Source organism: Lissotriton vulgaris, chromosome 7 (assembly GCF_964263255.1).
Source record: "Lissotriton vulgaris chromosome 7, aLisVul1.2, whole genome shotgun sequence".
Classification (NCBI taxonomy): domain Eukaryota; kingdom Metazoa; phylum Chordata; class Amphibia; order Caudata; family Salamandridae; genus Lissotriton; species Lissotriton vulgaris.
Genome location: NC_141695.1, coordinates 9,671,939 through 9,686,947, shown reverse-complemented (window position 1 = coordinate 9,686,947; position 15,009 = coordinate 9,671,939). Strand labels below are relative to the sequence as shown.

The window sequence follows — 15,009 nt, the reverse complement described above, 5'->3', positions numbered from 1 at the left end:
ATCGTTAAAGCATGAGTCATAGAGTATTAGTGATGATGAAACATAATGAAGGACATTTCATGAATGGATACAAATACAAGACAAGTACATTGAATTGAATTTAAAGTGACAGGCAAAGTAATATCAATACACGGACTGTTGAGAAAGCTGCTCTTGCACAGGAAAAACATTATTATGAGTGAAAATATAAAAGGTAGTGAAGATGTATCATGGTCTCAACAAAAACATATTGCTGAGAAATTTTGTTAGTGCTCTCTATGAGGGACTAGCTTCAGTATAAGACAAAGTCTTGTAATGCAACAGAGAAAAAAGACTGGAAAAAATGTTGTAAATGTACAGAATGTGATACATACTTTAAAGAAATGGGAAAACTAGCTAAGCGCCAGAGAGCATACATTAGCGAGAAACCTTATCATTGCTCAGAATGTGAGAAAAGTTTCAAACGGAAGCAAAGTCTAACTAACCACCACAGAACCCATACAGGTGAAAAACCATATCAGTGCTCAGAATGTGGGACTAGCTTTGCTGTGAAAGGAAGCCTTATCCTACACCAGAGGATACACACAGGTGAGAAACCTTTTCAATGCCCAGAATGTGGGAAAAGGTGCAGTGCTAAAAATAATCTTACTTTACACCAGAGGATACACACAGGTGAGAAACCTTATCAATGCTCAGAATGTGCGAGTAGCTTCACTGGGAAAGGGAACCTTTCTAAACACCAGAGAATACATACAGGAGAAAAACCATATCATTGCCCTCAATGTGGGAAAACATTCCGTAAGAAATCATATTTTATTGATCACAAGACAACACATACCGGTGAGAAACCTTATCATTGCACAGAATGTGAAAAGAAGTTTAGCCACAAAGAAAGTCTTATAAGACATCAAAGACGACATACAGATGAGAAACCTTATCAATGCAGTGAATGTGGGGCAGGATTTAGAAATTCGGGAGCCAGATCTATCCACTACAGAACCCATACGGGTGAGAAACCTTACCAATGCAGTGAATGTGAGAAAAGATTCAGCAACAATTCACAACTTTCCTTGCACCAGAGAGTGCACACAGGTGAGAAACCTTATCATTGCAGTGAATGTGACAAAAGATTCAATGATAAAGGAAGTCTTACTAAGCACCTGAGAATACACACAGGTGAGAAACCTTACCAATGCTCAGAATGCGGAAAAAGGTTCAATCAAAAAGGAGCTCTTCGTCGTCACACGAAGAGACATACAGGCGAGAAACCTTATCAGTGTATCAAATGTGGGAAAAAGTTCCGTGAGAAGGGAGCTCTTACTCTTCACCTGAGAACACATACAGGCGAGACACCTTATCAGTGCACCACATGTGGGAAAAGGTTTAGCCAGAAAGGCAGTTGTAAGATACACCAGAGAGTACATACAGGCGAGAAACCTTATCAGTGTAGTGAGTGTGGTAAAAGTTTCAGATGTAAAGCAAATTGTACAATACACCAGAGAACACATACGGGAGAGAAACCTTATAAATGTTCAGAATGTAACAAATGCTTTAGAGTAAGAGTACATTTTACAATGCACCAGAGGACACATACTGGCAGTAAACCATATCAATGCTCAGATTGTGGAAAAAGGTTCAGTCAGAAAGGAAATTTTACTAGACATAGCAGAACTCATACATGCTAGTAACCCTTCCTATACACAGAATATACAAAATGTGACAAATGCTTTACTGTAAGTGTGTGAAAAGACATACTATTCTTCATAGAGCACACAAGTGAGACACTATCAATGCTCAGAATACAGTAAACAGATCAGTCAAAAAGGAATTCTGCTCTTCAAAATAAAGCACAGAGAAGAGCAACCTTAGCAATGCGCTGATTGTGGGGCTAGCTTCAGTGAGAAAAGAAGTGACACTAAACACCAGCGAACACATACATACATGAATCCTTAATGACACGCTGAATATGGAACTGGCTTCAGGAAAATGCAAACTTTTACCATCCCCTTCAGAACTCCTATGGGTAAGAAAACAAATCAATGCAGTGAATTTTGAAAAAGATTCATTAGGAAATTAAATATTGATATTGACCAGAGTGCAGTGAGATGAGAAACCTTTTCAATACAGTCAGAATGGGAAGAGGGTAAGGGAGACTAGACGTCTTACTCATCACCAGAGGACATGTGAGCAGCCTCTACTCAAGAGTGAGCTGAGTACAGTCATGAGATGGAACTGGCTGTAGAAGAGTTTTACAAAATATTTGCAAGGACACATCACTGTTATGCAACATCCATAAGAAGGTTGTGGCTAAAATCCTAGGCCCTATATGTGATTCAGTTGTTGACAGGATTTACTTATGTGCCTGCTAAGAATCATCTAAGGTAAATACTGAAGGTGACAGCTTTGGTAGTTGAGTAGTCAAAGGTAGAAAAGTCCCAAGACAATCGACTTGAGGAGTGATTTAATTCTCAGCTTGAAGGATACTCAACAGTGGCGGTATACCCTTACGTCCAAGAATGTGGTCTGCACAGCTAATTTAGATGTGTGCAGACCTTTGGTTTAATCACATTGTAGACTACTCCATCTTCGTTGTGATTAAGCCCTCAGATCGTCCCGTAGCGTAAGTAATTTTGCTTTTGACGGGCAGAACTAGAGGCCTGGGCAGTGAAAGCAGCCAAATGCTCCCCTCCCCATGGGAGAGAACTCCCATGGGGATTAAGCATTTTATTTTTTATTTTCAAAAAGAAAATTTCACTTCAGTATTTTTTTAAATGAAAACGAAAACAGTTTGTTGCAGGGCTCCATCATGTGAATGGAGTTCTGCACCAAACAGAGTTCCTGTGAGTGCTTTCAAAATGTCCCTGCTTGTCAGTCATTTCTAAATCTGGTGGACAGAAACTTTTTCAGGGTGACCGAGTAATTTACTCCGTTGCCCAGGCAGAGAATTGGGCCATGAGCCAGATTATAAATATGGCCCTCTGTCTTTAAATATAGAAAGTAATGTTAAAGGGTATGGCTGTTGTTTGGCCAGCTTATTATACTGCGTTTTATCCAGGGAAGTGATAGTTTATCAAAGACATTTCCCCAAAAGTAAGCAAAACCATCATAGAATATGTAAAACAACAAAACAGTATTTACCCAGCCTGTACTGTTTATCTAAACTGTAAAAGCAACAATGGCTTTCACTTAGGATATTAATGAGGCACTTAACCTCATCCTTGGGGATTCAATGCCATCTCAAAAATATATTCTGTATAGCTCGATTAATTGTAAATTGGATAATACCATTAAGGCCGCACTCCAGGCGAAACAGAGAAAGAAACCAATTTGCTGTGATGGCCGAATACTTGAGGCAGATAAAGGAATGAAATATTTTTATAGTGGTACAGCTACCCTGACCGGGCTTCCTGGCGCTAGACAAGAAATAAGGGCAGGCAGCTTAATCAAGATTGAAAGTACAGTTTTTCAATTTTTACGTAATATACTTTTAAAGCTCTTCATCCACTTACCAGTGTTTGGTCACCAAAAAGGAAAACAAATTCCACTGATCTGAGACTTTTAGATCTTCAGAATCCTGAGGAGGTTCCTTCCCTGTGACCTTAGAGTACATGATGGGCAGTATGACTCATATAGATTTGAAGATACATTTAGCCTCTGCTTGTCATTGCTCTGAAAGTTAGCACAAGTGCTTGCATAGAATGTAATAATTAATTGAGATGGGTGCCTAGCTACCTCAAGGAATAATCATAAGTCTTGTCTGGATGAATCTTAAAAGTCACTAAATTAACTTGAGCTCAACCTCCTGCCAGCTATGGCTCTGAGCAGACAGCCTTAATGTAGGGTAATTTGTAAAGTAGTAAAGTCAAAACACCAAACAGTGAGAATCGCAACCAGAAGTAATAAATTGTAATAAATAAAATTATACCCACACTCCAAAAATCCAATAAAAGGAACCAGAGATATGAATTTCTAAATACCTAAAGTAAACTAAGTGCTCAGAACTACTAGGGATCAATATGCATCAACTGATCACAGTCGACTTGGGCCTAGCCGTGAGTTCAAGCTGACGGAAACAAGATTGGGTCAGGGACACCAACCAGGTTCGGCCTATCAAATATTTTATCTTGGAACTAGATGACAAAATCTTTCAGTAGAGCTTAGAAGCAGGCGGTGTCTGAGGAGGACTTCATGACAGTTCTAAAGGCGATGGATGAGGTCCTGGGGAAGCCGCTGGTTTTAGCGAGGAAAATCCTTTGCATTTTATCACATTCAATTCATTGGTATTTATTGTATATTTGAAAATGTGTGTACAGTTTGATTAAAGTTAAACATATACATGGGCAGGTATGCTAAATAAGTGAACACTTTTTATATCACAGTTGCTGAACTAGAGAGCAAGGTTATTAACTTGTATGGCTGGGTAATCTCAGTTGCTCCCATAAAGGTGTCCTGTCTCTCTGCAAATAATCAGGCTAGACTTTGTTTATATCTGGTCTCTAGTTGTATAAGAGGTGGGTCCTAGGTGCCCATCCTTTGTGATGTTTGATGGTTGCAGCCTTGATGCTGCTGGACTCTTGACTGGGGTTTATCTCTCAACTTGCCATCTGGCCTTGCACTTTAAAGCTGGAAAAATGTTTTTTTTTAATCAAAGAAATTTCCCTCAAAGTAAGCAAAACCATCATAGAATATGTAAAATAACAAAAGAATATTTACCCAGCCCTTACTGATAATCTAAACTGTAAAAGCAACTGTGGCTTTCACCTAGAATATTAATGAGGCACTTAACCTCATCATTGGGGATTACACCCCAGTAAATCTTGGGTGTATCCAGTTTCCTTCCCTCTGCCAGGGGAAGTAATACCAGTCCTAAACTGGTGTAAATGTCTCGTCATGTCCAGGGTTGGAAGGCTCCAATTTCAGTTTGTAAATGCCTGAAAGCATACAAATGTGTGCGGGTTCACAAATTTAAAAAAGTAAGTAAAAGTGGGAGATGTCCTATGTGCTCAACTTTGTGTATGGAGAACGAGGTCCACATGTTGTTTATATGTAAAGCGTATTTGAAAGCTCGGAAAAAATGGCTAAAACCCATGTGTGTACTCCTAGGAACTAGATCTTGCCTCACAACATATAGGATCTTAAAAACTAATACTGCCCAGTTTATTGTATTCAGTGTCAGTAGGTTCCTCTATTCAGTGTATATTGTCCGAAGGAAATTGGGTCAGATGCTTTAAGTAGGATTATTTTACAAACTTACCTCTGCTGCTAAATGAATGATGTTTTAAAGTGACTGGTGATAATTAATTTTGCACTTCTTTTTAAAATTTGTTGTTTTAAAATGAACTGATGTATGTATATTGACATGATCCTCTGTCTTATGTATGTATATATGTGTGTCTTTTATGGCCAATTGGCCGAAATAAAGATTTAATAATAATAAAAAGCTACCCATGCCTAATTCAGCCCTCTTCCCTCCCCTGCGTAGGATTTACCACTGAAGATTTCTCAGCACTAGTGGTAGACACATCTGTAAAACATACTGTCAACCTGTCAAGGCAAAAAGGAAGATGACATTTATGCAGCATTGCAATAACCCTTGATATATTGCGAAAGCATTGGGTGTTGGTAGTATCACAGAAATGTTGGTAACCTGGTGCATTTCTAAGCATGATCAATCAACAGTGGCCTGCTCTGACTGTAAAAAGATCACTTTAGAGGAAAACCATCTTAAGGTATTCCATTGAAACTGTGGTAAATTGTGCCCTCGAAATCAAATTGTACAGTTAGAATTTGCCACAACTTCTATGCCTTAAATATCAATTGGAGTTGGTCTCCCTCCTAACAAATCTTTAATTATTGCAGGAAATGTTGTATGTTAAATTAAACTGGGTCTGTATCTTTGGTCAGACTGATATGACTTAAGAGGTCTCCCGTTAGAAACTTTGGAAAGAGTTGTGTGAAATGGTTCATTAGATGATAACCTGCCACGCCGGATACAGTTCAAATCCATTTTGCAGAAAAGAGAAAAGGCTTATTCCTTTAACCCTTTTTTTAGGGAACAAAGCGTGATGTACCTACTTGGCTAGAAACTTTTGCCAGAAATGGTATGAATTAACGATTACTTTACAGATGGGTTTCGGGCAGTGCTTAAATAAAGATTTCGATGAACAGGTACTTGCTTTCGCAGAGCTCCTCTTCGCTATTATGAATTACTGGTACTCTCTCACTTATTCTTTTCTCTCTTGCAGTGCTTCTTATCACCTTTGCAAATTTTAAAAGTGCTGGTTCTCAGTACCTTACAGACTTACAGTGTATGTCCATCTGAAGTACTGGATTGGGGGAGTCTCCTCCAAGAAACAGTTTAAAATGTTTGTAGGGAAAGAAGCATTTTAACCATCCTTGGCCATTAGTACTTGCTAAAAGAGATATGACTTAGCCACTGAAATAATGAATTCTAGCTTAAGAACCATGTTAGAGAAGTGCAGGTGCGTGCCTACTCCCACAACCTCCACTGGTTATTGCAATGTTGCTAGTGTTACTCAGCATCGACTTCTTGCCCACACCAAATTACTTATCTATTGGTCCTAGTGCTTGACAAAGGTACGTGCTAAAATGAAAGGTAAATTTGCAATATAATAAAGTAATTTCTGAAGCACAATCATTGTAACTAAATTTACTTGACCCATCCCTTAAAGCTGGAGCGGGGTCCAGAAGTCTATTTATTGTTTTTAAGTTTCTCACAGCCTTGCCAAGATTACCATCCCGCAAATAGCTCACTGTGTGATGTATTTTAATACAAGGTAATTAAAAAAAGACGTTACTTCCAGTGTAGTTGATCCTTCAGTACTCAGTCAGGTGGGGATGGTAATGCACATTTAATGGAAAAATACATGTTTTGCCTAATTTGTTTTTAGCCTGGACATCATCTCAAAGTTCTTTAGTGTCTGCGTGATAGTAGAAAGGTCTATTTTGGCGTCTTTAACGTACATCAGAATATTGTCTGCTTAAAGGGAGACAGCACAAAATCCTCTGTGTTATGGCTCTCCCCACTGTTCTTCAAGTGCAGCTTCTGTATAGCTGGGATTAAGGACTCATGCATAGTATTGAGTAGAAAGTCTTTGGTTTAGGCACTGTCATACAATAGAAGATGTTGTCACACCAGTAAATTGGAGCACTCTGCATAGAACGGTGCCAAGGATTTTCCTTGGGGTAAATCCCTGAGGAAAGGTATCTCAATCATGATGTGTTTTGGTCGGTTTTATAATATGAAACAGGAGTTAGTTGAGCCCAAAGTTTGATAAGAGATCTGTGTGGATTACATTTTCAAGGTCACTATGCATTCAACCTCTGACCTTTGTGTGCAAAGAATAAAGTAAAATTATATCAAACTATTGACATACGGAAAATAAATAAACAGACCTAAAGAGGTTGAAGTAGAGGACTAAGCATTTATGAAAGCGAGAGATGGAATGTTTCACAGAACTCTGTCATGCTAAACATGGTGTAGAGATGACAGAATATATGTGATGTGGAGTTGTAAAGTCGTCTCAGGTCACTCAATGTTGGCCTTGGGTTTCTTAGATACTATTTGGTATTTAAGCCTCTTTATAATCAGAAACCACAGATTTCATGTTTCAGGAATCAAGGGCATTATCCAAAGAGCCAGTCAGGCATGGTGTCTATTGCATTTTATGAGCTTGATCCTTTTGTGTCGTGAGGTTTTCAAGCCCCCCTTGTTACCTGTAGAGTTACATTTGCACGCTACCAACGGGGAACTCGGGTCTAAACAGAGGGAAATATGTTGTCTACTAAAGTAGATTGTTTCATACATTTTCTGTAAGGGCAGCCCAGGTATACAAATATGAGCAAAGCAGACACAAGTGGGATTGATATTAAACCTAATGGTTAGTGTGGTTTGAATACATTTCAAAGAATTGCAGGTGCCACACGCCTTCATTCCAATACTAGGACCCCTTCCTGTGGACCCATTCTGTCAGTGCCTGTTTTGCTTGCTTTGGTCTTCCTTTAGTGTTAAGACCTTGGAAAAAAGACTGGATTTGTTTCTGGGCGCTTGGATCAAACGGCACCTAAGCCTCTATTTCTGCCCCAAGCTCCTGTCTAGAATGGAATGAATGAATATTATTTCGAATACATGCAAGAGATGAAGAAATAATGATTACTACCCAAAATGTTGTCCTATGTGGAGTCATTGATCTCCAGCACTCTGTGTTTTTAGAGCTGTTATGACAATATTGCTCAAGAGGGTTTCCTTTGCTGTCACAGCTTCTGGAGAGTAGAAGTAGTCTCCAAGGATCGTAAGGCTCATCTCTTGCCAAAGCTACAGGGACACGACCACAAGCTACAAGAGGCCTTTTCCTGCAGCTGCCCAGCGGAAGAATTGCGATTAGCTGTAGACTAGACTCCTGCTGACCTCTGCCTTTCACCCTATGAGTCTATAAGTGCTTCCTGTGGGGTCCAGAAGGCTTTTTGGAAGTGCACTCCTGTGGTGGATTGGGCCTTAAAGCTCTTAAGTTGGAAGGCAACATCTTTGACTAGGATGAACCTGGTTAGTGAATTCGGACCACATTCCATCGCTGTCAGCGTCAAATTGGGTCTTGGCCCAATTCTACTACGACCATTGACTATCGGACACGCTTTGTGCCACTTGGCACTAGCTCTACTCAAAACTTTTAAAATGTATATGTCTGGTTCCCTTATTACATTTTTGCTATTTCTTATGTCATTTCATTTATTAAAGTTTGATCTGTTTTTTTTACTCTGTTTGGGATTTTTTTTATATTTCAACTTTTTGTTCTTTGAGCACTGAATGAATACTTTACACATTGCCTCTGAGTTAAGCCTGTCCGTCTTTCATCCAGTCGTTTCTAATAATATCCCTTCACTTGAATTCAATCCACCAGGAGTCGTGTGTTTATATCCAAATCCAAATCTATTGGTTCTTTTATCAAGTCATTCAGCCCAGCTAACTCGTTTTGTCCATTAGGACTTCATCAGGGTCGGTTTCTCCATGTGCCAGCTATCACAATGTAGTATGTATCTCCTCCCATGACATGAATTATGAAAGATGTCCTAATATCGGGTGGTTCAGTCTCCTCATGGGACTTCTATAGTTCCAGATGTAGCACCCAATGCAGGAAATACCTAGCCTCCTAGCACCAATTATTTGCAGCAATTACAAACAGCACAAACCATGGTTTTCCGCTTCAAATAGGAAACAAGTTGTTGTTTTTATGTTGTTGTTATAAAGTTAGTAATGGAAAATTAGATAAACTGTGCTAGAGCTGCCAAGTGTATCTGTTGCTTAACACCTGTCATGGTGCTGGGATCCCTCTCAAATGTACCACCTTTGAATCCATCAAATGCACAACATCCACAGAAGATGCCACCCTCTAAGAAAGTATCTTAGTTTGACTTGGTCACCCCAATTTTTTGCCCGGTGTTTGATGCTTCTTGAAGTGGGGTGCACTGGTTTCCTGCTAACCACGTCCCCAGTGCCAGTCGTTCCTTTTCAGAAACAAGGGAACTGTGCAATTGTTCCATGATTAGCAAGATCTTTAGCGCCCCTGCAAGTCCATAGTAAATGGTACCTCTGGGTATGAAAGAGGGTCGCTACGGGCTGCAGCATGTATTGTGCCACCACAAGGGACTCACCACCAAACCCATACAGACTGCCATTGCAGGCTGTGTGAAATGGTGCAGACAAAAGTGAAAACACTGCATGGCACACCCTGTGCGCCATGCCCCCAGACACTGCATGAGATCTATGTAACTTACCCCTATAGCAGGCCTTCCAGACCTAAGGTGGTGTGTATTATATTACATCTGTGGTGATATCTGCATGAGCAAATATTCCCCTGTGCTGCCTAGTTGTATTACTATATAGTACAAGGGAACAGGGAAGCCATTTAGTAAGACTGCACCCGAAGGCACCTTGGAGGTGACACTGAAAGCCTGCCAGGCTCTAGTGTGCTGGTTGACCGGTGTAGACGAGCCTACCACGACAGACAGGTGAGAGCCAATGCTCTCTGAGGGCAGAAACAATGACTACTTGGCCGGAGGTCAAACAGGGTGGCTAATAATCCTATCAAGGACGGAGGCTTCAAATGCCTATGCTGCCTTTGATATAGGAACCTAGCTTCCCCCAGACAGGGCAAATGCCCTCCCCCCCTGTCCATGGCCCATTTGGCACCAGGACAGGCCAAAGAATTAGCGAGTCAGGAGGCGTGTTCATTATCAGGCTAGTTCTACCCCTAAGGTGGACTACTGTAAGTGAACACGAAAAGTAGAATTGGACCATCTTTGTTTTTGGTGAAATTAGATACACTGGTCAGGGTTATGCCTACAGGAAGTGGTCATATAGGAGCTGTAGGCACCCCAAAGGTAGGTAGCCCATTGGCTACTACCTTACATTCTCTTTAAAGGCCCTACATTGAGTATTTAAGTATCACCAAGATCTCAGATACGTTGGACACAATAAGAAGAGGACAAAGAAGCAAGAACTGAGGACCAGCTGCAGACGTTTTGGTGCCAAACTCTACCTGCCTCCACCTGTCCCGACAATCACGAGTCACGACAAACCAACTTGTACTACCGCTGTGCATCTGCCAAGAACCCCGGTGAACTGCCAACACTTCGCACATTGCCTGCAATTTCCCTTGGAGTAGAGGAGCTTCTCCCCTGCAGCTTGCAGTCAGCAAGCAGCCAAGTCTGGTCCACCGTTCTGCAGTGCCCCAGTAGTCGTGCTCCAGAAGGTCAAATCTGTCTCTCCAAGTGAGAAGATGCCAGGATCAACCATAGCAGCACCGCACCAGTACCTGGGGCACCGGACCCCTTGCAGCATTCAAAGCCTGTTTGGGTCCAAGCAGGACTCCAATGACATCAAGATCAAGCAGCCGTTGAGGGACATCAGCACCGCAGAGACCCACTTCGAGAGTGGCCCAGTGTCCTGTTTTTGTCCCCTCAAATGGTGAGATCGACAACCGTGACGCTCAACCCTGGTGACCTAACCACTCTACACCCAAGCGCCCCAGCCCAGGTTCCCGAAATCTGACTTTGCTTTCATGACCCTCACAAACCTAGCTCCCAGAACTTGTCCCCAAGTCCCCCAATGCCGCCTATTTCTAGGTAGACCCCCTCTCTTCTTTAGTGTAGCGTGCAAAGCTACCAACCAGACCTGCACCTGGATGCTCCAGGGCAAGTTAAGACTAACTGCTGGTAGTTCCTTGTGCCTTGGCCTCATACCACCTTAAGTCCCTAATGAGATCCCCAGAAACCTTTTGCAAGTAACTGTTTGCAGTATATGCCTTTTTTCCCTCGGAAAGTATTACTGTGTAAAGACGCATTTAAGTGAACATTTTATATACCTGTAAAAATTGATACATCAAAAAGTACTTCTTTGATCACAAAGTTCTTGGTATTGAAATTTATATAAAAATATGTGCTATTTTTTAACTTGGTCTCAGATTTATTCTTGATTGTGTGTCTTATTTGTTGCTTCTCTGAATACAACAAATGCTTAGTCCGACCCTCTAATAAACCTAAACTGCTCGCCCACCGTACCACAAAAGAGAGCATTTGGGATTATTACATGTGCTTCAGTAAATCAATAAGGGTTGCCTGGACTACTCTCTGCATAGTGTACCTCGTTTTGGTGCACTATATAGAGACAGGTTTCTACCCACCCCATTCATGGAACACCTGCACTTCATGCTGCAAATCTCTGAAAACTTCGCCCTAAACAGAACCCTAGCCTACCAACCACCCAGACGACGCACTAACTTTACTAACCCCATCACCAACTTCGTCGCTCTGCTCACCATCGACTCCAGAGCCTCGATTCTCCTTGGTTGCCTCAACTTTCACCTTGAAGACCGAAACGACCCCTGCTCCACAGCACTCCTTGACAGCTTGAGCAACATTGGGCTCAGTCCAGGACCAACACACACTGGGCCCCATTTTCACCACAAGCGATAGCATCAAACACAACTCAACCGCACCTCCCACTTGGAGCGACCATTCCACCATCCACTCCTAAATCAACATACCTTAAGTCAACACCCCTCCCAGGTTCAGTATTCGAAGCCACAGCTGGGGTGAAATAACAGAGGCTCAGCTTCCTCGGCACGGGTCAACCTAATCCCACAGACAACCTCAACAGTGAGATCAACAACTTCGACAACTGGATCAAGAACTGTGCAGACTCCCTAGGACCCATCAAACCCAACAAGCACAGTACATCAAAGAAGCAGACCAGCCGGGACACCGAATGGCACTATAAACAGCTAGAAAGGAAATGGAGAGCCAGCCAACACACCACAGACAGAACTACCCACAAGGCTGCACTCTGACAGTCAACCTTAGCCAGTGCAACAACATCACTGCCTCCCTTTAACTCTGTGACAAGCTATCCAATTTCTTCCACAGCAAAATCGCAAACATATACACTAACTTAAATACACACCTTAAAAACAGAATAAAAAGTTGTGTTTTTTTAAAACAGATCATGTTGGGTTTTAAAAAAAGAAACTTGGCTACATGGGCCTCCAAGTACATACAAGATGTTGAAACGTGTGCACCCAAAAGGAAAAACAACAACATAACGTGCACAATGACCCCCCCCCACCCAAATACCACACAAAATCATGCATGTCTTGCAACATTGAAAACATTAGTCCCATGCATCATTCCTTGTCTTGCTGCTAAGTATCCCTGAACTTCCTCTTTGAGTAGGGAATCAGCAGAGCTGATAAAATCTAACACAATTCCCCTGGAATCGGCCCACCTCTGCCAGATTTTAGGATGTTTTTGGGTGCAACCCCTCACCTGGTATACTGCAATTTCTAGTGCCATACAGTGATACATCCTTTTTTCCATCAGCTTTCCATCTCCTGGCTATATCCGTTTTTACCAGTGTAAGACCCAGAAACAAAAGCAATAGTTTCAATCTTTTCCCTCCTATGCCGTCTGTGCTATGGAGAAGAATCAATTTTGGGTCAAGAGAGGACCTCCCCCAGGCAGGATGTCACCTCTCGCCAGGAATCATCCAGCGCCACACAACTCCACACTGTATGCATAAAAGTACACTCATCCGTCCTGCAGCAGAGGCATGGTGGGAAGTATATCTCCCCCATGCACCACAAGTGGTGCCGTGTGTAGTAAGCTCCTCAAAGATATTTCAATTGGATCAGCCGGAGGTGAGCTGAAATTGCCGCCTCTCGAACTGCTCCAAGGCCTCGGTCCAATCATTGTCACCGAGTGTGTCAATATTTGCCTTTCTCGCCGCTATGAGCACAGGCAGTGTGTTTGAACTGTTTGTGGCCAGGGACTGATAAAGCTTCGCTGTTTTGTGATTGCCCAGGTCCCCCATGAGGAGCTTACCTTCCAGGAGATTAAATTCTGGAAGGACCAGGAGGTCCTTAGTGTACGTAGCACGAGCTTGGTGGAGCTGCAAGCAACGATTGAATGTGGTGTGGTTCGTTTGGAATCTCCTGGAATGGTTTCAGGACCGTGCCACGCATCACATCTCCAAGGGTATAGACTTCAATAGTGTCCCACATCCGAAAGCCCTTGAACTGGGCGACCTGTTTGAGCATCTTACTCTGCTACACCGGCGTCCCCCCACCATCCCATCCGTCGCAGGGAGCCCCTCCATACAACCAGGATCTTCCTTTTTGCTGGTGGAAGGGATCACCCCCTCCCCCACCATATAAGTAATCTAGCAGGGAGGTGTCACCCATCACCCATTTTTCAACTGCATATGCTAGATCACAATGTCGACCATACTGACAATTGTTGATGTTTAGGAGATGAGAAGTGGAACAATATGAGAACACTTTGGCAGCTGCAATGCCCCCGCAATACGTGGATTGGAAGCATGTTCTAAGAACGATACATGGAGCAACTCCCCCCAAGAACCCACGAGTTCGGCGTTAATCTGTCAGAACTATGACTGAGGGATAGCATATGGGCAATTTTTCAGTTGGTACAATAAGCGGGGTAGGGAGACCATATTGAAGTTTGCCGAAACTACCTGTCAGTGACAGTGGCAGGAGCGACCAGACCTGTACCTCCTCCTTTACCTGCGCTAGTGCTGATGCCAGGTTATGAGACCATGACAGTGTCGGCTCCGGGGAACTATGCACTCCCAAATATTTGAAGCCATCATCAACTAATGTCAGCCTTGACACCCACTCCTGTCCGCACACGGCCAAAACAGGAAACAGTACGGATTTCAAGGTATTGATATAGAGGCCGACGTTTCGCCAAAAATACGCATAATGTGTAAAATGTGTGGCCCTGAGGTCTCTAGGTCAGTAACGAAGAACAGGACATTGTCCGCATAGAGGGCGATTCTGTCGTTCAAGTCCGCAGTCCACTCGAAGACCCTCACCTGGACGTCCATCCTGATCCAGGTTGCCAATGGCTACATGGCCAGTGCAAATAACAATGGCAAAAGCGGACGCCCCTGCCTCTTGCCTCAACGATTGAGAATGACTCAGATACTGCGCCGGCAATTGTACTGTCACTGTCGAATCAGCGTATAGTACCCGGACATAGGAAATAAATCTGGGGCTTAGATTTATTCTCTGGGGAAGGACTAATGGATAATCCCAGCTAATGGAATTGAACGCTTTGTCTATATCTGCCAGAAGCACCGATGCTGGCCTCCCAGGCAATCTGCAAGACCAAAGCATTGTAAACTCGCCTAATGTTATGGTGTGTGGCCCGGTTTGGCATGAAGCCCACCTGGTCAAGATGGACAAGATCTGACATAAATTTCAAAAGCCTGTTGTCCAAGGTCTTGGCAAGGAGCTTCATCTCCATGTTCAGGAGGGAAATATAGCAATATGAATATTGTTCCTCTGGTGGTCGATCCGACTTAGGAAGAACCACAAGCTCCACGTGTGGCCAGTCCGGCAGGAGCGACACTCCCTCAACTGCAGGCGAGGCACTTATGCAGTAAATAATTCGCACAGTAATCCATTGGGGCCTGGAGCCTACCCTGTCTGCAAC

The 15,009-nt window shown here is 42.7% G+C and overlaps 1 protein-coding gene across 1 annotated transcript; it reads left to right on the top strand.

Annotated features, from left to right (window-relative positions):
• The first annotated feature begins 19 nt into the window (after positions 1–19).
• On the top strand, positions 20–1,798 carry LOC147700496 (uncharacterized). Its single transcript, XM_086929661.1, has one exon. It carries the CDS (start codon positions 363–365, stop codon positions 1,662–1,664), a length of 1,302 nt encoding a protein of 433 aa, XP_086785787.1. The 5' UTR covers positions 20–362; the 3' UTR covers positions 1,665–1,798.
• Positions 1,799–15,009: the final 13,211 nt, after the last annotated feature.

What these genes read in the sequence shown, in the direction of transcription:
- LOC147700496 (XM_086929661.1), top strand. Translation starts at nt 363, where the DNA reads ATGGGAAAACTAGCTAAGCGCCAGAGAGCATACATTAGCGAGAAACCT.